The sequence below is a fragment of the Vitis riparia genome, chromosome 7, assembly GCF_004353265.1.
Source record: "Vitis riparia cultivar Riparia Gloire de Montpellier isolate 1030 chromosome 7, EGFV_Vit.rip_1.0, whole genome shotgun sequence".
NCBI classification, from domain to species: domain Eukaryota; kingdom Viridiplantae; phylum Streptophyta; class Magnoliopsida; order Vitales; family Vitaceae; genus Vitis; species Vitis riparia.
In genome coordinates, this window is record NC_048437.1 from 1261637 (window position 1) to 1287656 (window position 26020).

A 26020-nucleotide genomic window follows, 5' to 3' on the forward strand; every position below is an offset into this window, starting at 1 on the left:
TTCTAGTTCCAATTCACACAAGCAATCATCAAAAGATTATGTAGTCTGCAAAAGGATTATTCATTCTGGAAACAGAGTGAATAAACTTTTCAAGTTCGTAAGCATCCATTTCTATTTCCTTTAAACTTTAGAATCTCAATCAGTGGATAGTATAATAACAAAAAGGGTAAAGCATTAATATTTACCGATAAGTAGTAACATCTAAATGCACCAGAAAGGCACATGAGAACTTCCTTTTCATCTGGTTACCTACTGTAACCCAATATCTAAAAACTCAATCTTGGAACTGCCTGATCAACTCTAAATTATGAGCCCATAGACTCAAGAACACTGCACGATGAAGGAGAAGAATGCTAATGACACTGCCACCTCTTGCACATGATGCATCTACCAAGGGATCCCACTGTTAGGCACTTGCCCCTCAGTTAGTCCACACAAAACATGACACCCTATGGGGAATTTGAAGTTTACAAATCTATAAATAAGAATAAATCGAGAATCTACTATTAATGTTTCTATGCTATCACATCAGGCTTGCAGCTTCTCTGAAGGTTAACTGAATAAAGCCTTCCAAAGAAGAGCATGGCATTCTCCAACAACTTCCAAGCATGAAAATTCTTAACATCATGTTTCAATGCATTTCCTCTGGGGGCCTTAAACTTCACCTCCTTAACAGACAAATGAGGTCCATATGTTATTGACTACTAAAATCTCACGCTATAATTTCCCTAATCTTCCAGGTCCACCATTCCTTGCTCTCACTTCTATACCTACAAGCCTACAGTTCCTACCATAAGCAATTCCCTCCTGTAGCAGATTTCCAAAACACTAACTCAAAGAGTCTGATTGAAAGCATGAGAAATCTAAAACTCAAGCCACAGGCATTCTAGGGAGAAGAAAGGTCTCTCACTCCAAACCCTACCAAGAGAGTCAATAATGAGCCAATACCACTAAATCCAACCCATCTAACAGAGGTCTCCTCCCATCTTCCTCTTAGACAAACTTTATAAATCAAAGTTCCATGGGAATTCTATCCTCATTCTCCTCAAATCTCTTGTCCATCCTGATGCTTCAAATGAAGATTTCCCCTCTTTTGCAATGTGCGCTCAGCAATTGATGCAAAACTTGTTTCCTCTCTTCAACTACAAGGTTCTCAACTTTTTCTTACAACTAATTTCTTCTTCATTTTTCCTTTTTGTGCCAATTTATTCACCTGTTTTTTCAGGCTGCTTCCATAAAAACTTATCTACTTGCACAAATTCCAGTTCAATCCTCAGCCAAACTCCTAATAATTTCCTTGCCACCATCAAATTCGAAGAGTTCCACAACCCCTACCAACTCCAGAGGCCTCTTCCTCGAACCATTTACTCTGAAAGTGAAACAGACCGCTGCCACTTCTTTACCACAACTATCAAGCACAAGAATATGACCTAGCGAAGGCTTTGGCAACACACAGAAAAACTCTTTTAGGAGTTTGGCATGGTTGGTTCTTGCAGAAAAGATAAAAGGGTTGTGTGACTAGTTGCCCCTCTATGTTATTTTGGACTATTTCGAGGGAAATTATGGTCACCCTCTTTGTTGAGTGTCTGGAATAGTTTGCATTTTTTTTTCTTTGGTTTTTCTCTGATCCTCTACTCTAAGCTTACTGGGGGGTGCCTCCCCTTTGGAAGTTTTGTGCTTTCTTTACTGATAAAAAAGAATGGTATTGACATCAATGATCAACTCCAGGACAATGTTCTCATTCAACTTGAGAAAATGTCTACCAAACAAAGAGAAAAAGCCAGGATTTCTACATCACCAGACCAAGTGAACCACTTTTCTCTTCCTACATCAAAGAGAAAATGTCTACCAAATAAGATCAACCAACTCATTTCTATTTACCAAACCTGGAACTCCCTTGTAGAAGAAGAAAAGCTGAAATGACCTTTCTTATGATAAGGAAAGTCATCCGCAGCACACCATGGTTCATCCCTCCCTGCAGCCTCATAGATTCCTCTCGAAGGTGAGTCCTTTCCCTATCATCAATTTGACACACACCTGGAAAACGCCCATACAGGGCAACCATAAACGGTTTTAAAAAGAAAAGCTACCAAGAGCCTCCCAACTACCCCACCCACCTTAGACTCTTCCCTTTGATAACCTACACACAAAAATACAAGTGGATTTATAACTATGTGCAGCTTATTTTCAAAATACTTAACAGGTATGGATTAAGTCTCTTAACAAATGAAAACAGTTTCATCAATATTTATTTATTGTTGGTAAGACACCATCTGTTTATATTTGAGTCCCATCATATATTATACCTGTGAAAGAGTTGCAAGAAAATCTCAACCAGGATCAGAAGCTTATATATATATGTATGTATATATATGAATTACTGACAGCATCATAAAAATAATGATACTGAATACATTTCTCTTTTAAGAATTAAATACTACAACAATTACCACTACAACAAAGGTAGAACCTTTTTTTTTTTCAATAAAAATTTACAATGCAAACTAGTTTATTTCTGAATAACAAACAAATTATGTGGAAAATCTATTTCACAATCTACTGGTCTATTGTTAAATGCACTTTTACTGTCGGAGACTCACGAATAAGTGATTGAAGCTCTTCAAAGTGGTTTTCCAGAACATTGCTGTCTGAACTTCGATCTTGCATGTCTGCTACATTGGAACTAGACTCAACAGTCTGTTCAACTGATTTATTTTTTAGGATACCATCATGAAATAACTTAAGTGCATTGTCCGTTGAAAGGGAATGAACAGTTTTGTACAAGCACTGGAATTTGTTTCTAGCTTCTTGTGTTTCAACCAACTTCTCTTTCAAGCCATCTGGGAGGCAAGCTAGAGCACTTTGTCCAGGTTGCCAAACAAAAAGTGAAACCAAATAAGCACTAAAGAACTGATTTTGTGGATAAGAAAAAGAATTGGAAAATGCTAAAGATCAGTAAACTACAAGTTCTTTCTTTCTTTTCTTTTTGTCATTACCTAGTAACACCTCTGACAAGACCCCATTTGTATCCGACAAACACTGATTCCTTAAAGCCAATGTTGAATCCCTCTTGAGCAGATGCTTCTTTACCCGCTATGACACCATCACGATACCCAATCTAAAAATTCAAAAAGGATGATAATATAGCTTGGCTTAAAGAAGATCATCCAACAGCATGAATAAATAAACAATCAATCAACTTGAACAGGTAAGGATACCGTATGAAATTGGTCACGCCTCCTCTGCCATTCCCTGTCCAAATCAGATACTTTATCCAAATCTTCATCAGAACCATCCCCTAAAGATGCATCTTCATGCCACAAGTCATCCCCATTGCTATCTGAAACAAAATATTAAATCAATTGCTTTGCTTGAAAAGCACCCAAAAGATCAGCTCTTAAGGATAGTAGACATTGCAAAATTATAAGCACAGTTACAAGGAATTTGTGTGTCATTCAGAAAGATTTCCAATTGACACTAAAAGGTGCAATATTCCATTGGAAACCCCACTAAAGGCTTCTGAATAAATTCATAATCTAATTTGGGAAACAAATAATTCAGACTGAAGTCAATACCACATAATTCATCCTGCTTAAGATTGGTAGTTGACCCATGATCCAATTTTACCCTTGATAGCTGCAAGGTTTCTGAATAGAGCTCATCAGCAAGACTGCCCTCCATCTGTTTATACCACAGTATATTATACAATTATATAACTAAGCATATGAAAAAGAAATACATTTCAATTTGAATAACATAGCAAATTACCAATTTGACCAAACAAAAAAAGAGAAGGGGTGGGGATTGTGGTTGTGGTGGGGTGGGGGAAGCGAGCTTCTTTTTGCACCAGTAAGCCAGAGTTATTTGGAACGAGGAGGAGCATAAAAATTGTGATTTGTGCTGGTGACTGTAGGGGAGAAACAACAAATACACGAATCTTCTTATTCTAAGCTCCAAAATACATTAATCCTTCACCAGATATGACTGTCAGCGGTTTCAGAAAACATATACTAAGTCAAACTACATAGAATCTAAATATGAAATCTTTATTAGTAATTGTCAATATGATTATGAAACCGGCAAAAGGCAGATATTTTACAAATTGAATTTCACAAAGGCATCCAACTAAGAAAAAACACTGGCAATATGGTTGACAAAATCTAGTAAGTGGCAAAAAGTTATGCAGTAAGAACTCCAAAAACTCACATAAAATATTGTTGTATAAACCAAAAAATTAATTGCAAGATGCCAAATAAGGAGTTCATATGAAAATTACTTGGAACAAGTATAACCATTGTAACAGAAAATTGTTGGCAGAACTTCTACATAACCAAAAACAGCCTTCCATTACATTTACAAATACAAATAATTTAACATAAATTTTGCACTTTTTCTTTTCTTTTTTGTTTCCACATTAAATCACCAAACTTTACTGCTTCAATTATCAAAGATGTGAAGACCTTTCCAAGCTTATATACAAGGCGCAGTCCAAGTTGTACCTCTGAATAAGGCGCATCCTATTGTACTCATGCAATTGCATAGAATCTAAACAAGCAACTACACAAATTCCCAATTTGCACCAATAAAAACATGGAGCATGCTATTGAATTAGGATCGCCTTGCTGAAGCGCTTCATCAACACGCTCAATGACGACTTCATTGACAAATTCAATGGCGGCACCCCGCAAACATAGAATTTGAGAAATCAAGGGCATTTGTGCTACAATTGTGTTCGCAAAGATCCAAGCTAATTGCAAGAATTGGCTGGTTCAATTACATAGAACTTAGCATGCTAAATTGGCCACATACCTACCAAAGTTTCGAACTTTTTATGCAAAATAATTTATTGAAACGCGGCCAAACGTAAAATATCCACAAACAATCACCAAAAAAAGATAAAAATTGCATGGAATAATTCAAAAAGTAACAAATTAATTACATGGGAGCACCCAAAAACAGCGTCGTAAGATGAGAAGCTGTTGTGTCGACCAGTGTTTGAAATATCAAAAAATTTCGGCGATCGGCTCCAACACGACATTCGTCACCGATTATCGATGGAAATTTCGGTAATTTTTCGGAAATATCACCGATATTTCGTTATTTATCGGTATTTTTACCCATTTTTCGGGAAATTTCCCGATATTTCCTACCAGTCCAGCCCACGCACAGGATACAAAATCTGTCCAATTTTTTTTTTTTTTTTTTTTAAAACAAATAAGATGCTATTTGGTAATCTGATCATGATTTGCAGGCGAAGGTTGTGGTTTTCAGCCTAGCTCAAAAATCGTGGATTTAGGGTTCGTGAATTTTAAATCCACTGGCATAAAAGCAAAGAGACCCCTAGAACAGATCCAGAAAACACAGGGAGAAAAAAAAAGTAATTTTTTTGGTTTTCCTTGGGGGTTTTGCATGGATTTTCTCGGAAATCAAACGAGGATGAATTTTCCCGGAAATCAAATGGGGGATGGATTTTCTTGGGAATCAAACGGGGGTTGCAAAAAAAAATAATAATAATAAAAAAAAAACCATGATTAGGTTAGTACCTGCGAGGATTGAGAGTAGCAGAGGAAAATAGGTCTTCTTGATGCCTCGAGTGAGAGAAGTGGGTGGCCCTTTTGAGTTTTAGATTTAGTAGGGATAAAAAATAAAATAAAATAAACAAATCATGAGAACAATTTTCCTTATTTTTCCTCCATATAAATAATTATTAATTATTAATTATCATCTTAATTTTTATTAAATCAAAACCGTGGCTTGGGTTCAATCATAGCTAGCATTGGATTATGATACTCTTTGATAATATATATTTAATTTAAATTTATTAAGGTTCATCATTATAAAAAATCTAATTCTAATTATTTTATTTTAAATTATATTTAATTGATTAATAAAAATATAAAAATCAATATTATAATTTTTTAATAAGTCTTTTTTTATATTATTTATATGATAATTAAATATAAAAAATATAAATATTAAAAAAAATCATATACATATATCATCATTTATTTCACACTATTAAATATATTTGAATTAAATAAATTATAATTTTAATATTAAATGTATCATAATTTATCTCATTAATCCTATTCTAAAAAATTACTGTCTTCACTTTTAAATTTTTTATATTTATACTTTTAATTTTGAATGTTTTTATTTTAAATATTAAAAATATTATTTTATTTTAAAAAATTAAAATATAAATAGTAATAATAATAATAATAATAATAATAAAGTTCTAATATTTTATAAATTAAAATTAATTTGATATGATAAATAATAAATTATATATTAAGACCGATATATCATTGCATATAGATATTTTTCTTCATAACAATGTTTATGTCAATTACATTTACAAAATAATAATAAAATGTGAATTTTATTTTTTATATTTTTTGATAGTTTTTTCAAATATTTTCATGAATTTTAAATAATTTTTACTTTATCCATATTTTATATTTTATAAATTAAAATTAATTTGATAAGATAAATAATAAATTATATATTAAGACCGATATATCATTGCATGTAGATATTTTTCTTCATAATAATATTTATGTCAATTACATTTACAAAATAACATAAAATATGAATTTTTATTTTTCTATATTTTTTGATAGTTTTTTCAAATATTTTCATGAATTTTAAATAATTTTTACTTTATCGATATTTTATATTTTATAAATTAAAATTAATTTGATAAGATAAATAATAAATTATATATTAAGACCGATATATCATTGCATATATATATTTTTCTTCATAACAATATTTATGTCAATTACATTTACAAAATAACTATAAAATGTGAATTTTTTTTTATATATTTTTTGATAGTTTTTTCAAATATTTTCATGAATTTTAAATAATTTTTACTTTATCGATATTTTTTGTCAAAATATCCATCGATATTTCTCTAATATATTCGTAAAATCCAAATACTGATATATTTGTATTTACCAATATTTCAAACCTTGGTGTCGACAAGAGGTGGTGTCATCAGGGCTTTGTGAGACAAAAGGGTGAAAAATTAGGTTTCGTGAAAAGAAATAAGAAATATACTTCAGTGTTATGCAAGACACTAGTTAAGATGGTTCATCAAATTTTAAATTGAAAAAAGAAAAAAAAATATGCTTCCAATGAATGCCAAAATATTTTCAAATAATTCAAAATTGCATCATAAATTATAGTATGTCCTTAGAAGCTCTATTTGATTCCTAGAAAGTATGAATGAAAGAAAAAAAAAATCAAATATAATTAAAATTAATTAAAATTTTATATATTTTAAAATCATTTAATTTTTATATAATTGAGGAAAATAAGTAAAATAAGTTTGAAGAAATATATATAAATAATTTATTGACTTTGAATTTATTTTGTATTTTCCTTCAACTTTGATATCTATTTTCTTTTCTTCACATTCCCCCCAAATTTTATGGGAACCAAACATAATCTAATAACATGCTAGAATGTAGGGAAAAAATTGAATGAATTTTCATTAGAGGTCTCTCCCTTTTATAGGGAGTCACAAAGAAAAATACATCAATACAGATGTTTAACCACTTGTTTCCACAATGCTATAAATTCTCATATCTTATAATAGAATCAAAATTATTTTATTATTTTAATTAATAATATTTTGATATTAATTATAAATAATACATTTTATAAAAAAATATAATTGGAATTAGCTACACATAAAAAATCTTAATTAGGATTAATAAGATGAAGATAAATAAGATGAGGTTTTAAGGACATTTTAGGGACTTTTACTAAATATAATTAGGAATGATTTGAAGATAATTAGGAATACATTATTTTATAGAAATGAGAGAGTTAAGAAAGAGAAAATAAGATCTTATTTAGTAAGTGTTTTTCAAAACAATTTTTTGTTCTCCAAAACAAAACAACAAAATACGTTTGACAACAAAAAAAATAGAAAATAGTTTTTGTTCTTAAAAAGTAAAAAAAAATGTTTTCAAATAATATTTTTTAATTATTTTCAATTGTTTCACTTGTTTTTTAAGACTTATTTTAAAAAATAACTATATAAATATGGTAAATGATAATAATAATAATAATAATAAAGTACAATATATAAAAGTTATTTTTAAAAAACATAGAAAATACATTAAAAACATTTCATATTCCTAAATATATATTTATTTCATAAAATATTAGATAATAGTTTTCAAAAACTATTGTTGAAAAGGCCAACATTCAAAGGTATTTTAGATTTTTTTAAAAAAAATTTTTTAGCAATGACATCATTCAACCAAAGGTTTGTTCAACATCAATCAAAGAAATCATCATCTTACAAGAATACTTCTGCCTTATATATCTAAAATGTAATTACCTCAAAGTAATTTTTTTTTTATGTTTACAATATTTATATGAGAATTTATATTTGTATGCACCAAATTTCTCCATGTATCCATTCGAATTATGTCTTTTTGGACTAACATACCTATTAGGAAAAAAATCAAAATACCCTTTAAAATTAATATAGACTCATCTTCTTTCTCCAATCTCTTCATAACCTTAACAATTTCTTTGAAGAAAGTTGTATTTTTTAATAGTTATGATAAACAAATAAACACCTTCTTTGATGCTAGATGTGTAGAAATATGGTTTTTTCATTTCATTTCTTTTTGTATATGCTAGATGTGTACAAAATGAGCATCAAGTCAAAACTTAAGAAAATCCTAACAGTGTTTGGCTTGTGAAAATATGAAAGGAAATAGAAGTAAATCACAATATCATGTTGAAGAGATTACAAGGGCTTTCAGGAGATTTTATTATATTTTTTAAATTCTGGTTCTCATTTTTAATTGTAGTCCAATCATTTTTATTCTCTATTCTCTATTAGAATATTTCAAACATACCCTAAGAATGCCTTTAATATGCAATCATCATTTCTAGAAAGTAATCAAACTTGAATGAATAATTTTGCATTGGATAAGAATGGAAAGTATGGACCCTATTTTTTTTTATTTTTTTTTGTAATTTATTCTCCTTTAGTGTTTTCAATGATTTTTTATTTTATTTTTTTATGGTGTTTTGAACAACAATTAAAAATACAAAGAATCAATATGAGATGATATATCATAAATGCTTATAAATTCCTTATTTTTCTCAAATGTTTAGATTTTCTAAGGATATTGAAAAAACTAATCAAAAGATGAGATAAGATAAAAAAAAACCACCACAAGCTTCAAGCAATCAAATCATCCACAAACTTTCCATCCTCCCCCAAAGCACTTGCCTAGAATTTTCAAGTTCCAACTATCCACTTTCTTCTTTTGGAAAATACTTGTAATCCACTCCAAACTTTGATCTCAACCTTTTATTGAATCCATACAAGAAGGATGAAGAGCACACTAAATCAATCCATTTTTGAAAGAAAATTTGTCACTCAAAAAATTTATTTTTAACTCAAACCCATAAGATTTTCTCTCAAGACTCCCAATTTGATAAGAAACATGAAACTCAAAGAGGGCTTTTTTTTCAGCTCTCAAGTCGTCTCTTCCTCGTCTAGAAAGAGGGCTTAAATATTAGGGTTTTAAAACTCATCAAACAACTGAGATTTATTTGGATAAAAAATTGAAAATTCACAAAAGTAATCAAAGTCTAATGTATCAACATGACTGAAAAAATCTAGGTACAACAGAAATTCTTACCTTTTAGTTTGATTAATCAGAAATTGATCGAAATGTTTTAAACACAATTTTCTACACTCTTAAGCTTCAACTTCATTTTTCAATGAAAGGATAAAAGATTAAAACTTAGTTGACCAATGTTTGCTATCATCCATCACCTCAAAAACACTCATCATCTCCTCTAGTAATTTCAATCTCGAACAATTTGGAAAAGGCAAGAGTCCTAGGATGGATTTTAAGTGATTGAACTAAGAGAATCACAATGAGAATTTTGACCCAAAATTGCCAACATACAAATACGCTAACAAACATAATTTTATTTTTAAAAACAATTGAAAAATATTTTTAAGAATTGTTCTTTAAAATTATTTTTTTGAGAATTATTTTCAAAAATTGTTTTTTGAGTACCAAACACGTCCTTAGCAGCTTCTATTGTTTTACACTACAAAGCCAAAAGTCAATCCAAGGGCTACAGAGACCGGATAAATATCGATGATGTCAATTTTCATTAACATGATTGATAATAATAGTATGATAGTACTCTTGAACATGGAAGATAAGAAGAAAATTTTGGAGACAGGGTCTCCCCCAAAGCCTCAGCCCACTGAACACTCATATTTCATTTCTGAAATGTGACTCATGAACATATCTACCACTTCTAGCTGAATCTTCAGTGTTTGGCCCTCTTCCTGAGTAGATGAACATGTTTTCTACTGACTAACTAGCCCTATGATGTGTATGAATCTATGTTACTCTGAAAATCTAAGTTTTTCAGCTGGATAAACCCCATCTACATTACCTCCCTTCTGTCTTTTTTGTGATGACAACTCCATACATTTTACCTTCTGAGTCTGTCTAGGTCGGATACTTGGTTCCCCTGTTTCATCTCTGCTGCTTCTCCTCCTGCAGTACAGGCAGGGGAATTAAATAAAAATAAACAAAAGGAAGGAGGTTGAACCAACCCAAACAAATTCAGTTACTGTTACGGCTAGTCCTTGAAAGCACACAAACCTTAGATGAAGCAACACAAGCACTGCACCAAAAACTGCTGTCCCTATCACCAATGATTTCAGCCGTGGCCTTTTCTGGGGCTTGTGGTGCGGTATTCCAGTGGATATATCCTCCTTCCTATCTGAAATTTCAGCTGCACTTACATCCATCTTTTCGTGTTTCCTTTCATCCTATGACAAGGCACAAAGTGGGTATAGAAATCATGTGTGATATAATCAGACAACATTCTCTAGATGATCAGAAGTTCTGAAAATTGAGTGAAAAAATGCACAAAGATAACAGAGAATGAGAATGTAGTTACCTGGCCGCTCGCTTTACCCATATTCTCTGCACAAGGAATACAGTTTTTGGGATCTGTACACACTTCTTGACCTGTTTTACCAACATTTTGTGAACTTCCAGATGTTAAGCAGAGATACTTTTCTAATGTGGATTCATATGGTTGTACATGGTTATCCACTTCAATCATGTCCAGTATATGTGGACATTGGCAGTGCTTGAAACCAACACTGCAATCTGTGTGGCTAAGTTTGTTCCATTTTTCACCATCTTGAGATGCTATAATATCGGATGAGGCATTTGAATCTTCACATACTCTATCAAAATAAGCTGCTTGAAGAAGTTCATTTGAGTGCTCTTTAATACCAGGATCTGATTCTGTCATGGTTCCACCAATAGTCATCTTTCCATTGTCTGCAACAACAGAGTGCATATCCTTAAGCCACAAGTAATGATCTGAAGCTTTAGTTAGAGAGTGATCAGAAAATTCCTTGCAGAAAACCTTTGATGAAACAAATTCTGCAGAAGCTTCATGACCATTATTTCTAGATGATACTATGGTTGTTGCACATTTGTATTAGCATTCCAACAATGGGCATCAAATGAAGAATGAGACTTACCTGAGAGATCTCTGATTTGATCTGGATATCCCAATGTTGAACTATGAATTATTTTTTCATGTCTGAGCATGTCCTGAGATTTACGTACTCCTATCAAACAACTCCTATTCACCAAGTCATCCTTCTGACTCTGCAATTCAGGAAACAGGACTTTAACTGTTCTCAAATCATCTTCTTCATCTAATTGATCTTCAAAATCCAAGTGCCGCACCCTACCTGTCACAGAGCCCAGGCTTGCCATGGAGGATACTTCTTCTGCATCTTCAAGATTATCAGAGTGTATCCTTCCAAATCCATTTACAGAAGTCTGTCCTGGTGAGTTTGATCCACAAGAATCACTACTCATTTCCAATTTTAGTATATCATCATCTCCATCAAACAAAACATGGCCACCATCATCAGTCCCATGGTCAATTAAATCAGGAATCGCTAAATCATTGGAAGCATGACCTTTTTCCAATGAGCTGCCATCTGTAGAATCTCCCACTGTGGAAGCACCATTTCCCAAATAAAGATCAATTTGAATAAGGTCCAGCATGTCAATTTGGCGATCATGTCTTACTCCTCTATTTATATGTAAACTACTCCTGGTCCTTAACTTGATTTCAGAATCAACCCATGATGGGAATGAGATGCTATCTGCTAGATGATCCTTCTTCACACAATGTGAGCAAAGAGATCCCACTGGTTCATCTAAACATCGTGATTCACATTGACATTGTGTATATTCATCTTTCTCTTGATCTTGAATTTCCAATTGAAATTCATTTTGTACAGAAGTGTAACTTTTGACGACTGAAGATACTTCTGGTGAATTTTCTAAATCCAAGTTGATCAGCAATGCAGAATCAGAAGCACAGTTCATGGATGGGCTGTGAGATTGAAATCCCGTATAATTGCTTTCTATGTCAGACTCCTGGGAATATGTATCGTAATTCCTGGCACCAGCTGCAACTGAGTTTTTCTACAGTGAAAGTGTGAACAATTAGAATACACTTGATTGTATTAATAATAAGCAGATAAGAATTCTACATGCAGTTTAAACTATAAACTTCGGGTTTTTTTTTTCCTTTTTTTTTTAATTTCCTTTTTTCCTTTTCTTATAGTAGATACTGTCCTTTAGCAACAGTACCGTTTTTTGCCTCAAGAAATGGACTGGCATACCTTCCTGCATGTCATTTTTGGATCCTTGTATTGATTGTAGCTATCAGAACTCGAAAAGCTGCACTGTGACAGCTCCAAGCTTCTTCGGATGCATCCAACCATATTTGTGGGCATGGCTACTGTGTAAGTAACAATATCAAAATCTGGAACCTATTACAACAATTACTTTTTATTATTCTCTTAGCATTGTAAAAATAGAAGAGAGAATCACCATGAACATGAACACAAAATAATTATCCTAAAACCCATTTCAAAAAATAAATCTAAATGTAATTTCTTACATCTAAATTTTTTGACCTAGCTTTCTTTGAGAGTGAACGAATGCACATACAAACTCTTCGAGTATTTCTTTTCTCAACAACATCTGATGGAGAGAAGAGATCAATGCCTGTCAACCCCAAAATTTTGCTGATCTATAGATACAAGAAAAGGATGATGTCAAAAAACCAAACCAAATGATTTTGGTTGGATATTAGATTTAGGCTTTTGAGAGACAAATCTACACTTTATTAATTGATCAGAAAAATAACACAGGCTGTCATGTGGTAGTTATACAAGTTACATAAAGCACAATCATCATAGCCTAAAATAATTTAGTTTTTCCCAACTCAACTAAAGATTATAATACCAAACCCCAAAGGAATGAGTTGTATATTTTGTATTTAATTTACGCTAATTTCTAACATTGTGATTTTTTTTTTCTTTTACTATAAATCTAATCAATCTGATCCCTGCATTTTAAGAATTGTACAGCTAGGTAATTATTTCCTTTTTAGCATAAAAGAGTCCTATGTGTCATGTATTGATTCATTCATAAATATGATGAATTATTCTTCTTTGTCATTGCATACTCATAGTGATAAATATCCCTCTTTGGTTTTATGTGGGACAATAAAGAGGAAAAGTGCATCTTTTAGATAATACAAACTTGTCCTACTACAAAAATTAAATTAGTGAGACAAGTTCACAAATCCTATGCCCGAATGCCTAGTCTTTCTCTAGTTTGGGAACACAGACTCAAATCAAAAGCCTAATCCATCCTCTCTTTTTTTTAAGCTCAAATTGATCGAATTATACCATGGTTAATGGGATTGCATGATTCAAAATTTATCCATAATGTTTTTAAAAACTTTTTTTATATATTAATACCAAAATTTAAATACTAAATGGGATAATATTTCAAGATAATAATAGAAAAATGATTTTTTTTTTAACAAAATGAAAAAGCATATGATATAATTATAATTTTATATGTTTTCTTAAAAATCTAAATAAAATAAATATTATTATATAGGATAACATAAATTATAAATACTATAAAAATATTAAATCAAGTTAAGGTTAGGTTGAGCCCAACCTAAATTAAATTCATGTTGAAAAACCTTAATCCAAGTTCAACCTAAGTATTAAAAATAATTGCATAAGCCCATCTAAAATCAACTCACTAGGATGGCATTAATCCTTGATTACAAGGCCTCTAATTGGCCTATTCCCTATTTGGGTCTCCTTTTGGGGGGAACCCAAATTCATGTGGTTTTTCGGATTCAATGATTGAGAAAATCTTGTGAAGATTAGATGGGTAGAAAAAAGCCTACTTGTCTTTAGGTGGAAGGATAAGTCTTATCCCTTCTTGCTTGTCCCGTATTCCTAACTATTTTCTATCCCTATTTAAGATCCCTTCTTTAATGGCATTACAACTTGAGAAATTGCAAAAGGATTTTCTTTGGTCAGGGGTTGGGGAGTGCAAGAGAAGTCATCTCATTAGTTGGGACTTAGTGTGTATGTCTAAGGTCAAAGGGGGTTTGAGGTTTGAGAAGATTTCTTTAAGGAATCGTGTTTTATTAAGGGAGTGGCTTTGGAGGTTTTCTAAAAAAAGTTTTGTTCTTTGGCATTAGGTTATTCTAAGCATTTATGGGACACATATTAATGGGTGAGATGCCAACACTATAGTCAAGTGGTCACATCATTACCCTTGGAACAAGAATTTATCAAATATACTCACTTTGTGGTGGGAGATGTGGAGAGAATCCATTTTGGTGAGGGGATCAACCTTTGTCTTCTCAATTCCTTGGTCTATTCAGAATTGTCACAATTAAAAACCTTATATTGCATCAATCCTTAGGACCACTTATCCCTTTTCTTGGAACTTTAATTTTCGTCATAACCTTTCTAATTTTGAGATAGAAGATCTTGAAAGACTCATGGTATCTCTTACTTGTTTGCATTTATTTTTATTCGTTTCAAATGCAAGAGCATGATCTGTATCTTCTTCAAGTTTATTTACAGTAAATTCATTCTTTTTAGTCTTGTCCAATCATGTTGATCTCATTCCATTATTCCCCACTGATTTTGTTTGGAAATCCTAAGTCCCTTTAAGGTCAAGTCATGAAACAGTAAATCAACTTTTTTTACATTGTCCTTTAACTTTGGGGCTATGACACAAATTATTCAAATTAGCTAATCTAGATTGGGTACCTCCTAGGGGTATAACCATTTCATATAAGGGGTTAAGCAGCTCCATTAGAGGCAAGGTGCTATGGCAAACAACTTGTCTTGCTTTGATGTGGGTTGTGTGGCAAGAAATAAATGCAAGGATTTTTTAGGACAAGGTTAGGATTTCAGTAGCCCTTTGGGATATCATTCATTTCTTCACATCCTTTTAGGCCTCTTGTACCATAACTTTTAAGGGCATGCCCCTTAATGTGGTTCAACTTGATTGGATTTCGATTTGTAGTTCCAAAGGCATGGGTTAGCAAGTAATGTTTATTATTTATAATTTCCCATATGGGTGGTGATTATTCACAATAGTTTAGGTTTACTTCGTACTTTGGAGGTTCCCACATACCTTTTTTTTTTTTTTTTAGGATTCCTCATCCTTCTTTTGTACCTTTTGATTCCAAACATAATTTATAACAATGTTGTTTATCATCGAAAAAAAAACTTAGGGTTAGATCGGGCCAACCTGCCTAACTTAAGGAAAAGTATGGGATATTTTCTTATCCATCCCACCCCATTTATTTATTTATTACACAAACAAAAGAACAGGTTTAAATATTCCTTTAGATGGGAGGGTGGGCAGGTGGGTTAAGTGTAACCGTCTTGTTGACATTCCTACTTAAGATAATTTTTTTCAACTTGAACTCAATTCAAGTTGGACTTGGGCCAAGCTTCAAATAACTTGAGCCTAACTCAAATATAATTTAATATGTTTATAATTCATATAATATTTATCATCCTACATAATAGTATTCACTTTACTTGTTTTCTTTAATTTTTAAGGAAAAATATTAAATTGTAATTGTATCATTAGTATTTCATTTTGATAGAAAGATATATAAATTTTTTTTATTATTATCTTGAAATGTTATCTCATTCACTATTTAAATTTTTGTGTAAATATATGTATAAAAAAAAAAATTAAGAACATTATAGACAAGATCAATCTATACCTAGCTCAATTTTAACCCCTAGAACTTAATCAACCCAACCAACCCAAGTTTAGAAAAATGAGGTTAAGTTGGACTTAGGTTGAGTATGTCAAATTAAAAGTTGGGTTAAGTTGGAATTAGGTTGAATGTTTCTAATTTGGTAGGGCTTGGTTTGACTATCAACCTATTCAAGTTACAACCCTATGTATAATTGTAACTTAAAGTTATACTCAACTAGTACTTATATAAACTTCAACAACTCAATCAACCCAACTAGCCTAACTAACTCAAGCTTAGAAAAATGAGATTAAATTGGGTTTGGATTAAGTATCTCAGGTTAGAGGTTGGATTGGATTGGAATTGGGTTAAATCTTTTATAATTCGGGTTGGGCTCAATTGTACTTCTAGGCAATAACAATAACAATAATAATACTTCTAGGCATAGCAATAACAACAACAACAATAACAATAATAATAATAATTAGATTTGAGTTAAATGTTTCATAATAATAGTTATTGGAATTAGGTTGAATGTTTCATAATTTGGTTTGACTACCAACATGCCCAAGTTAAAGCTATGTATAATCGTAACTTAAGAATGGCTTGAAAATTATAACATTGTTCCTCTACACAAGTAGATTCATCTAGTACTTGTAAGCAGCAATACTAAAATTCAAAATGAATTTTCCATGCAGTAAAAAGATTCTAATATAGTGTAACGAATTTCCCATGCTACAAAAAAAATTCTTAAATAGTGCATATTTTCCGGTTACAATCTTTTTAGCACCTATTAAACTCATAATCGTTCTATATTTGTCACCACCTTTTTGAGATAGAGATTACAAATCCAAATATTGATATTGATATCATCAAGGCTCCATATGAATTTCTAACTCCGTGATAATTTAATATAATATGCAAAGTTTTTTGAGTAACTATAAATATACTTTTCCAGTCTGGACGATGCCTTCATTAATTATACTATATCATTATATTGTGAGCAATAATGATTATTTAACAACATTACAATCAAGCAATTTGCAATGATTTTCATTTGGGTTGAATGGTTGTCCATACTTGAAATCACCACACAGAAAGAATGGTAGAATGATTAAACTTACCTTCAAAAAGGAATCGACATTAGAGTAAGGCCTATACCTCCCACTGCTCTTCCTAGATGAAACTGCCTTATATGCTTTCAGATGTTTTATCTCCATACAGTTTGTCAACAGCATTTTCCATACAACTTTAGACACTTCAAACCTATAGCATCAAACAAGAAAAGTTTAAATTATTTGCAACAGTTTAGATATATAACAATGCACATAAAAATCTTGTCAGCCTTTCAAATAATTATTGATACATTCAACCCGTTAGAATGCATTAGTAATCTAATTAAATATGTATCTGATTGCTCCAAAATTAGTGCCTAAACATGTGTTAACATGTATAATCTCATACATGAGGAGAAACATATGATTTTAGAAAAATATGTTCATAATTCGATGAAGAGATAACAAAGCAGAGCTTAAGGTTTAGTGCTTCAGCCAGCCTGCGTGCCCTGGACCACCAACTCCTTATTTTGTAGAAATATAAGCTATAGCTAGGAGTAATAGGTGCTTGGACGGTTGCTAAGGTATGAAATTTAGAAAATGGCTTCTTATTATTCTAGTGGGACATGTGAGCTATTAAAGTTGTGCAGCCCATGACTAGATGATCCTTAGAAGGCAATCATGTAAGCCAAAGACCAGCATGATCAAGTGATTTTACATCTCCTTAATCAAATTATGGTGTTATATTTATACGATTTGAAGCTTTGGTTAACTAATAAATTAAAATGACCGAGAATCATATAACCACCTTAAACTGTCACTATATTGATTTCTTAGGTCAAACGACCAGTTGGTTTGAATACCATGTTCTCAATAATCACTCTATAAAATATTTTAGAATACAAAATAATGAGCATAACCTTGCTTTTTTTATCAGATAAATTTACACCTTTTTTTATAACAATCATAACTTGTAAGCATAGTTGTTAAAGGCGCACCTAAAGTACACCTAGGATTAAGGCATAGCCAGTCCCTAGTTCTACTGCCTAGTAAGAGAAGCATGCCACACCTATTTTACTTTTCTTTTTCAAACATTTTTATTCTTGAAATTTATATCATTTCACTATTTCTTGTTGGATGTTTCTTTTAAATGTCTGGAATCCTAAATTTTTTGTTGATTGAATTGGATTTTGGATCATATTTTATAAAATTGATATGCATCTTCACTTTGCTTAGATGCATGCTTTGTGTTGTGCCTTGAGCCTAAGCCATAAGAGACTATTACACCTTAGGTGCACCTTACACCTTTTAAAACTATGTTTGTAAGAAAAACAAATGACTAAACATGTGCTTCTAACATCTTTAGTATGAGTATGATAATAAAATTGTTCTATTTTTTTTGCCTTTTCAAATTTCTTCAACTTGCACAAGATTAAGAAAAGCAACAAAACATGAATTAGATAAGTCAATCTTGGGGAATGCTAGAGGGGTCTAGCCATCAAGGAAGAGATATTAGTGTTGTTGGAAGGCTTAAAGCTTGCTAAAGCTGAGGGTTTACCCAACCTTCTACAAAGGGGGATTCCATGATGGACCTACCTTGGATAATAAGGAGAGAAGGTTGTGGAGGTTTGATGGATGGTTGTGCCAAATTTATATTACTATAGAGTTGGGTGTTCATTCTATAGTATTCCTCAAGCAGCTAACCATGGTGGATATGCTAGCAAAATGGGAAGTCAATCAATTGATTTCTTTTGTAAGGGATTTTCTAATCCCCCCAAGCTTTTGAGTTCATACTTGTAACCATTTTTAGATATGCATTTCCAAAAGTGGTTGTGATTAGGTAAAAGATTTCTTATCCTTCTTTATTTACTTAATCCATGATGAAAAAACATCTATTTCTAATAGAAAAAAAGATTGAAATTAAGCCCTTAAGAATCAAGCAGAGCTTCTTGTTCATGGCTAAGTTTTCATTTCTTTTGATATTGTTTGAAATTGTATAAAATATTTAGGGTGCACTTTTAGTTTTTGTTTCTTTTAAATGAGTATAGAGATGACATTATTAAGAAGCAAAAAACCATGTATACACACTATTTACTGAAAGTCAAAACAGTAACAGCATGTACTTTGTCCTTGACAAGGAGATGAACAATCCCAAAGGTCAAAAGACTCCCAAACTTTTCCACTATTCCGAATCAGTCAAATGAAAACATATGGAAAGTCTCCTATGTATGGTTGGGAAACTTGTCAATCCCAAATATCCCCTACTTTGTGCACTTGAAGATGCAATTAAGAGTTGCCACCAAGTCAACCTTTTAGGTGACTGTAACCTCCAACCACTAAAGGAACATCCAGGGAACAACAGAGGGTCCACAACGAGGAGAAGAGGGTAAAAGCCAAACTAAGTAATTCTTGAATCATAAAACAATTAATGAATCAAATACACTCCTAGTCTCATTTACATATGCAACATCAATAAAGAAAACATAAAGTCCTATTCACCAAATGATCAACCATTCAAAATCCTAACCTTGTAGAAGTTCCATTCTTAGCATTGCCAACAAACTCCATGATTGTTAATAAAGGAAACCTTCTTCCTCACCATGTCCCTTGTTGAAAGCACTTTGGTACACACCTGAAGAGGACCTATCTGATGATAACCTCACAATACTCCACAGTCTGAGTGCTCACTGTGTGTTGAGATCACTCGTTGGAATCACCCACCAAAAAACCCACGGCTCAAGAACTTCTCCATAACTCTCTTACGGCTTGGAGGGTGAGAGAGAAATATTTATATGGAGAAGAGATTTTCACCCTGGAAAATCTCTATGACTCCAATTCTGGTTAGGAAGGATAAGATGCTAAATTTTTTTTCCCTCTGATACTTATCCCCTAATCAAGCCAGCCCACTACGGGTGCTCCAATTAGGCCAATCCAACATCCCTACAATACATCATCTGATAACATGATAAGCCATCTACCAAGTCAATCAACATTATCTGATTTTATCATTTTTGACATGAAACTTCACTATGTCCAATCAGCCCAGAAAACCAGTGTATCTAAACAAAGTCAAGAGAATCACTATGTCCATCTGATAACATGATAAGCCATCCACCAAGTCAATCAACTTGAGGACCATTTCATCATTTTGGACATGAAATTTCACCATGTCCAATCAGCCAAGAAAATCAGTGTATCTAAACTAAGGCACCCAAAGAAAATCACTTATTAGTTAGAAACCATCTAATATCATGGATCACCCTTCTAATCCCGCATCCAGAGAAAAAGGGCTCAACTTTGAGGGGAACTGTGGAATGACGGAAATGGAAATTCTCGAGGTATCTTCTCACCTTTTTTCTCAGCCTTATCTGCCTTTTCACTCTCCCCTCTCCGGTGTAACTCCTCCACACCCGAGCTCTTCTGCCATCGATCTCTCCATTCCAGCTCTTCAAGCCCAGTTACCTACGAAAAACCGAGTGTTACCTGAATTTTTTTCAAAAAATGATGTCGCTGGACCTCTAGTATTGGAAGTGTTGGCATCCCTAACCGTGATGTGGCGGTGCCCCAGTTGCCTAGATTGGATATGTTGTCTGAAAGCTGTGTCAAATCCAACCCTAGTTCGCATCTTGGGGCCCCTATTCTGGGCACAGCTAGCCAGGGAGACAATGAGTTCTCTCAGATGGGTGGGTTCCAAATTGAAGGTCTTTCCCCTAGCAAAATGGCTAAAGTATGTGAGGTCTTAAACTCCTTGGATATTAAAGTATATTCAAGGCGAAAGAACAGAGTCGCCATAGACAGTTGAGTTCTGTTGTCCTTGATAAGGTGCTATAGGGTCAGTGAGGTGGAGTTATGAAGATCATAAGTTGGAATATCAGGGGGTTAGGATCTAGGAAAAAGAGAAGGGTGGTTAAGGATTTTTTGCGCCTTCAGAATCCAGATGTAGTGATGTTACAAGAAACAAAAAGAGAGGTGTGCGATAGAAGGTTTGTAGGAAGTGTCTGGTCGGTTAGGAATAAAGAGTGGGCTGCTCTCCCGGCGTGCGGGGCTTCAGGAGGGATTTTAATCATTTGGGACTCAAAGAAAATGAGCAGTGAGGATGTGGTAATTGGATCTTTTTCTGTCTCAGTCAAGTTCTTGTTGGATGGATGTGGTCCATTGTGGTTATCCGCTATTTATGGCCCAAACAGCCCCTTAATTAGGAAGGATTTTTGGGTGGAGCTATCAGACCTTTATGGCCTTACTTCTCCTTCATGGTGTGTGGGTGGTGATTTCAATGTTATAAGGAGAAGTTCAGAAAAGCTGGGTGGATCTAGATTCACTTCTAGCATGAGGGACTTTGATGGCTTTATAAGAGAGAGTGAATTACATGATCCCCCATTACGAAATGCCTATTTTACTTGGTCAAATATGCAAGAGTCACCGGTGTGTAAGAGATTGGATCGGTTTCTCTATTCAAATGAGTGGGAGTTCTCATTTCCTCAAAGCCTTCAAGAAGTTCTCCCTAGATGGACATCAGATCATTGGCCGATTGTATTGGATACCAACCCTTTCAAGTGGGGTCCTACACCTTTTAGGTTTGAGAATATGTGGTTGCAACATCATAGCTTCAAAGAGAGCTTTAGCAGTTGGTGGAGAGAATTTGAAGGAAATGGTTGGGAAGGTCACAAGTTCATGAGGAAGCTACAATTTGTTAAGGCAAAATTGAAAGATTGGAATAAGAATACTTTTGGAATGCTTAAGGAAAGGAAGAAAACCATATTGGATGAAATAGCTATCATTGATGCCAATGAACAAGAAGGGACTTTCTCTTCTGATCTAGCTGTTCAAAGAGCTGTTAGAAAAGGGGAGCTAGAGGAAATAATAATGAGGGAAGAAATTCATTGGAGACAAAAAGCCAAGGTAAAATGGGTTAAAGACGGGGACTGCAACTCAAAGCTGTTCCACAAAGTGGCTAACGGGAGACGAAACAGGAACTTCATCAAATTATTGGAGAATGAAAGGGGTTTGGTGTTGGACAATTCCGAGAGCATCACAGAGGAGATACTACTTTATTTCAAAAAACTATACTCGAGTCCTCCAGGTGAGTCGTGGAGTGTAGAGGGTATCGAGTGGTCCCCTATATCAGAAGAGAGCGCCTCTAGGTTGGATTCCCCTTTCTCCGAAGTAGAGATCTATAATGCCATCTTTCAGTTAGATAGGGATAAGGCGTCGGGGCCTGATGGTTTCACCATAGCAGTGTTTCAGGATTGTTGGGATGTGATCAAGAATGACTTAGTGAGGGTGTTTGCAGAGTTTCACAATAGCGAGATTATTAATCAAAACACCAATGCATCCTTCATAGTTCTGTTGCCCAAAAAGAGTCAGTCAAAGAAGATCTTGGATTTTAGACCTATCAGCCTGATCACTTGTCTCTATAAGGTAATAGCAAAAGTCTTGTCAGGGCGTCTAAGAGGAGTACTACAGGAGACCATCCACTACACTCAAGGTGCTTTTGTTAAAGGGAGACAAATTCTGGATGCAGTTCTTATAGCCAATGAGATTGTGGATGAGAAAAGGCGATCAGGGGAGGAAGGAGTTGTATTCAAGATAGACTTCGAAAAGGCTTATGACCATGTCAAATGGGATTTTTTAGATCATGTGTTGGAGAAGAAGGGATTTAGTCCTAAATGGAGGAAATGGATGAGAGGTTGTTTGTCGTCGGTCTCTTATGCTATTCTAGTGAATGGTAATGCTAAAGGGTGGGTCAAGGCATCTAGAGGTTTAAGGCAAGGCGACCCTTTATCCCCTTTCCTGTTCACTATTGTTGCAGATGTGTTGAGTAGAATGTTGTTGAAAGCTGAAGAAAGAAGTTTGCTGGAGGGCTTCTGGGTAGGTAGAAATAGGTGTAGGGTGTCTCATCTGCAATTCGCAGACGATACCATCTTCTTTGCTAACTCTAGTGAGGAAGAATTGCAAACTCTTAAGAGTTTATTGTTAGTATTTGGTCAAGTTTCTGGGCTTAAAGTCAATCTTGATAAGAGTAATCTATTTGGTATCAACCTGGATCAGGATCATCTTTCTAGGTTAGCATTGTTGCTTGATTGCAAGGCTTCAGAATGGCCTATACTTTATCTGGGTCTTCCTTTGGGAAGGAATCCAACCGCTTGTGGTTTCTGGGACCCAGTGATTGAGAGAATTTCTAGGAGATTAGACGGGTGGCAAAAGGCTTACTTATCTTTCGGTGGTAGGATTACTCTCCTACACTCATGTCTTTCCCATATCCCTAGCTACTTTCTTTCTCTGTTTAAGATTCCTGCTTCAGTGGCTGCAAAAATTGAGAGGATGCAAAGGAACTTTCTTTGGTCAGGGATTGGGGAAGGCAAAAGAGACCATCTTGTTAGATGGGATGTTGTGTGTAAGCCGAGGGTAAAAGGGGGTTTGGGGATTGGGAAGATTCCTTTAAGGAATCGCGCTCTTTTAGGGAAATGGTTGTGGAGGTATCCTAGGGAGAGTACAACTCTATGGCATCAGGTCATTCTTAGCATATACGGGACACACTCAAATGGTTGGGATGCCAACACTTTAGTTAGGTGGTCACATCGTTGCCCTTGGAAGGCCATTGCACAAGTCTTTCAGGATTTTTCCAAGTATACTCGGTTGGTCGTAGGAAACGGGGAAAGAATTCGCTTTTGGGAAGATTTATGGTGGGGGGACCAAATCTTCAAAGACCAATATCCAAGACTATTTAGAGTAGTAATGGATAAAAGTGTTCCCATATCTTCAATTCTTGGTTCGGATCGCCCTTTCTCATGGAACTTTAACTTCCGTCGTAGTCTAACCGATTATGAGATAGAAGATCTAGAACGCCTCATGTGTTCTATTGATTGTATGAATTTATCCACCTCCGCTTCAGATGCGAGATCTTGGTCCTTATTGTCTTCAGGACTGTTTACAGTCAAGTCCTTCTTTACAGCCTTATCCCAATCATCTGATTCATCTCTTTTGATCCCTTATAAGTTTGTATGGAAGTCTCAAGTTCCCTTCAAAGTTAAGGCCTTTGTCTGGCTTGTGGCACACAAGAAGGTAAATACCAACGACTTGCTACAATTAAGGAGACCCCACAAAGCTCTTAGCCCTGACATCTGTAAGTTGTGTATGGGGCAAGGAGAATCTGCAGATCACTTATTCCTTCATTGTTCTGTGACTTTGGGGCTGTGGCACAGACTTTTTCAGCTAGCCAAGATGGATTGGGTCCCTCCGAAAAGCATTTCAGACATGATGTTCATCAATTATAAAGGCTTTGGCAAATCCAAGAGAGGGTTGGTTTTGTGGCAAAATGCGTGCATAGCTTTAATTTGGGTTGTGTGGCGGGAAAGGAATGCTAGGATATTCGAGGACAAAGCGAGGAATTCAGAGAATCTTTGGGAATCCATTCATTTCATCGCTTCGTTTTGGGCTTTTTGCTCAACGGGGTTTAAGGGCATTCCCCTTAACGTTTTACAACTAGATTGGCTAGCAGTGTGTAGGTCCAATGAGACGGTGTAGTGTCATGTTATCTTTTTGTGTTGTTTAGTTTTTTTTTCTGGCGGGAGGATTTCTCATCCTCCTTATGTACTTTTTTATCTTATCAATATATTCATGTGTGGTTTCCTATCAAAAAAAAAATAAATGAAGGGACAGCACCATGATCAGCTCCTACTTCTACTGCAACTTTTTCCAAATACCATATGACACGAAATATGGGATGAAAAATAATAAGTTTTGTCTATTAGATTGACTATAGACGATTTATATAAGAAATTACAAGAGAAGAAAAAGGAAATAAGAGACATAATAAGAAACTAACTTATTCCTAAATCATAAAACTATCTATTTACAGAAATAGGAAACTAATAAAACTATCTATTTACAGTTCAACACTCCCCCTCAAGCTGAGGAATAGATGTCTTCCATTCCCAACTTGAATACAAGATCGTGAAACATTGAACTGTTCAGCCCTTTTGTTAGGATATCAGCTAATTGATGTTCTGATAGAACATAGGACATACACACTACTCTTTCCTCCAATTTTTACTTGATGAAATGCCTATCAATCTCAATATGTTTTGTCCTATCGTGTTGTATAGGGTTATGAGCAATATTGATAGCTGACTTGTTGTCACAATAGAGCTTCATAAGACCATCCCACATGATTCTCAAATCATCTAGAATAATCTTCAGCCAAAGTAGTTCATACAACCCTTGAGCAATAACCCTAAACTCTGATTCTGTAGACGACCTTGCTACCATATTCTACTTTTTACTTCTCCATGTTACCAGATTACCTCCAAGAAAAGTACAATACCCTGTAGTTGATCTTCGATCCACTAGGGAACCTGCATAGTCAGAGTCGGTGTATGCTTCTAGTGTAAGAGTATTGTTCTTCTTGAACAAAATTCCTTTCCCGGGGTTGCCTTTCAAGTAATGCAGCACCCTGTAAGCAGCTTGAAGATGAGGTTCTCTTGGATCATGCATGAATTGACTGATCACACTCACCGAGTAGGCGATGTCTGGCCAAGTGTGAGCAAGGTATATGAGTCTACCAACCAGCCTCTGGTACGTTCTTTTATCCACCACTGGTTCTTCTTTACCTTCTCCCAACTTATGGTTTGGATCCATTGGGGTAGAGACTGGTTTACACCCAATCTTCCCTGTTTCTGCCAATAAATCAGTCACATACTTTTGTTGAGAGATGAAGATCCCTTGTGTGGAATATGTCACCTCAATACTGAGGAAGTACTTCAGTTTTCCTAATTCCTTTATCTCAAACTCTGTTGTCAATCTCT

The 26020-nt window shown here is 34.1% G+C and overlaps 2 protein-coding genes across 7 annotated transcripts in view; both read right to left on the bottom strand.

Moving 5' to 3' along the window:
* Positions 1-2369: 2369 nt before the first annotated feature.
* LOC117917634 (protein YAE1-like) lies at positions 2370-5603 on the bottom strand. Of its 3 annotated transcripts, none has more exons than XM_034833974.1 (5): positions 5544-5603; positions 3576-3681; positions 3219-3340; positions 2997-3118; positions 2370-2860 (listed from the first exon to the last, which is right to left on the bottom strand). In XM_034833974.1, exons 2-5 carry the CDS (start codon positions 3679-3681, stop codon positions 2557-2559), a joined length of 654 nt encoding a protein of 217 aa, XP_034689865.1. In that variant the 5' UTR covers positions 5544-5603; the 3' UTR covers positions 2370-2556. The 3 variants fall into 3 exon arrangements, with proteins under 3 accessions (XP_034689865.1, XP_034689864.1, XP_034689866.1); XM_034833973.1 differs by lacking the exon at positions 5544-5603 and adding an exon at positions 4940-5150; XM_034833975.1 differs by lacking the exon at positions 5544-5603 and adding an exon at positions 3769-4889.
* A 4535-nt stretch (positions 5604-10138) lies between these two features.
* LOC117918731 overlaps positions 10139-26020 on the bottom strand; it is a 21880-nt gene continuing 5998 nt past the window's right edge. The window contains exons 3-9 of one of the 4 annotated variants that reach the window (XM_034835588.1): positions 17286-17427; positions 13068-13149; positions 12737-12855; positions 11573-12536; positions 10975-11366; positions 10674-10843; positions 10139-10565 (exon numbers count right to left, since the gene is read on the bottom strand). In XM_034835588.1, coding sequence (XP_034691479.1) covers positions 10412-10565; positions 10674-10843; positions 10975-11366; positions 11573-12536; positions 12737-12855; positions 13068-13149; positions 17286-17427 — 2023 coding nt within the window. In that variant the 3' untranslated portion in view covers positions 10139-10411. Of the gene's footprint in view, positions 10566-10673; positions 10844-10974; positions 11367-11572; positions 12537-12736; positions 12887-13017; positions 13150-17285; positions 17428-26020 lie in introns of those variants that run through there. The other 3 variants (XM_034835587.1, XM_034835590.1, XM_034835589.1) reach the window with 3 other exon arrangements.

Excerpts from the sequence above, each read along its gene's own strand:
- LOC117917634 (XM_034833973.1), bottom strand. The coding sequence starts at position 5,038 with ATGTCGTGTTGGAGCCGATCGCCGAAATTTTTTGATATTTCAAACACT. Across the intron at positions 3,682-4,939 it reads CTGTTTTTGGGTGCTCCCAT|ATGGAGGGCAGTCTTGCTGA; the intron begins GTAATTAATTTG and ends TGGTATAAACAG. Across the intron at positions 3,119-3,218 it reads GGCGTGACCAATTTCATACG|ATTGGGTATCGTGATGGTGT; the intron begins GTATCCTTACCT and ends TTGAATTTTTAG.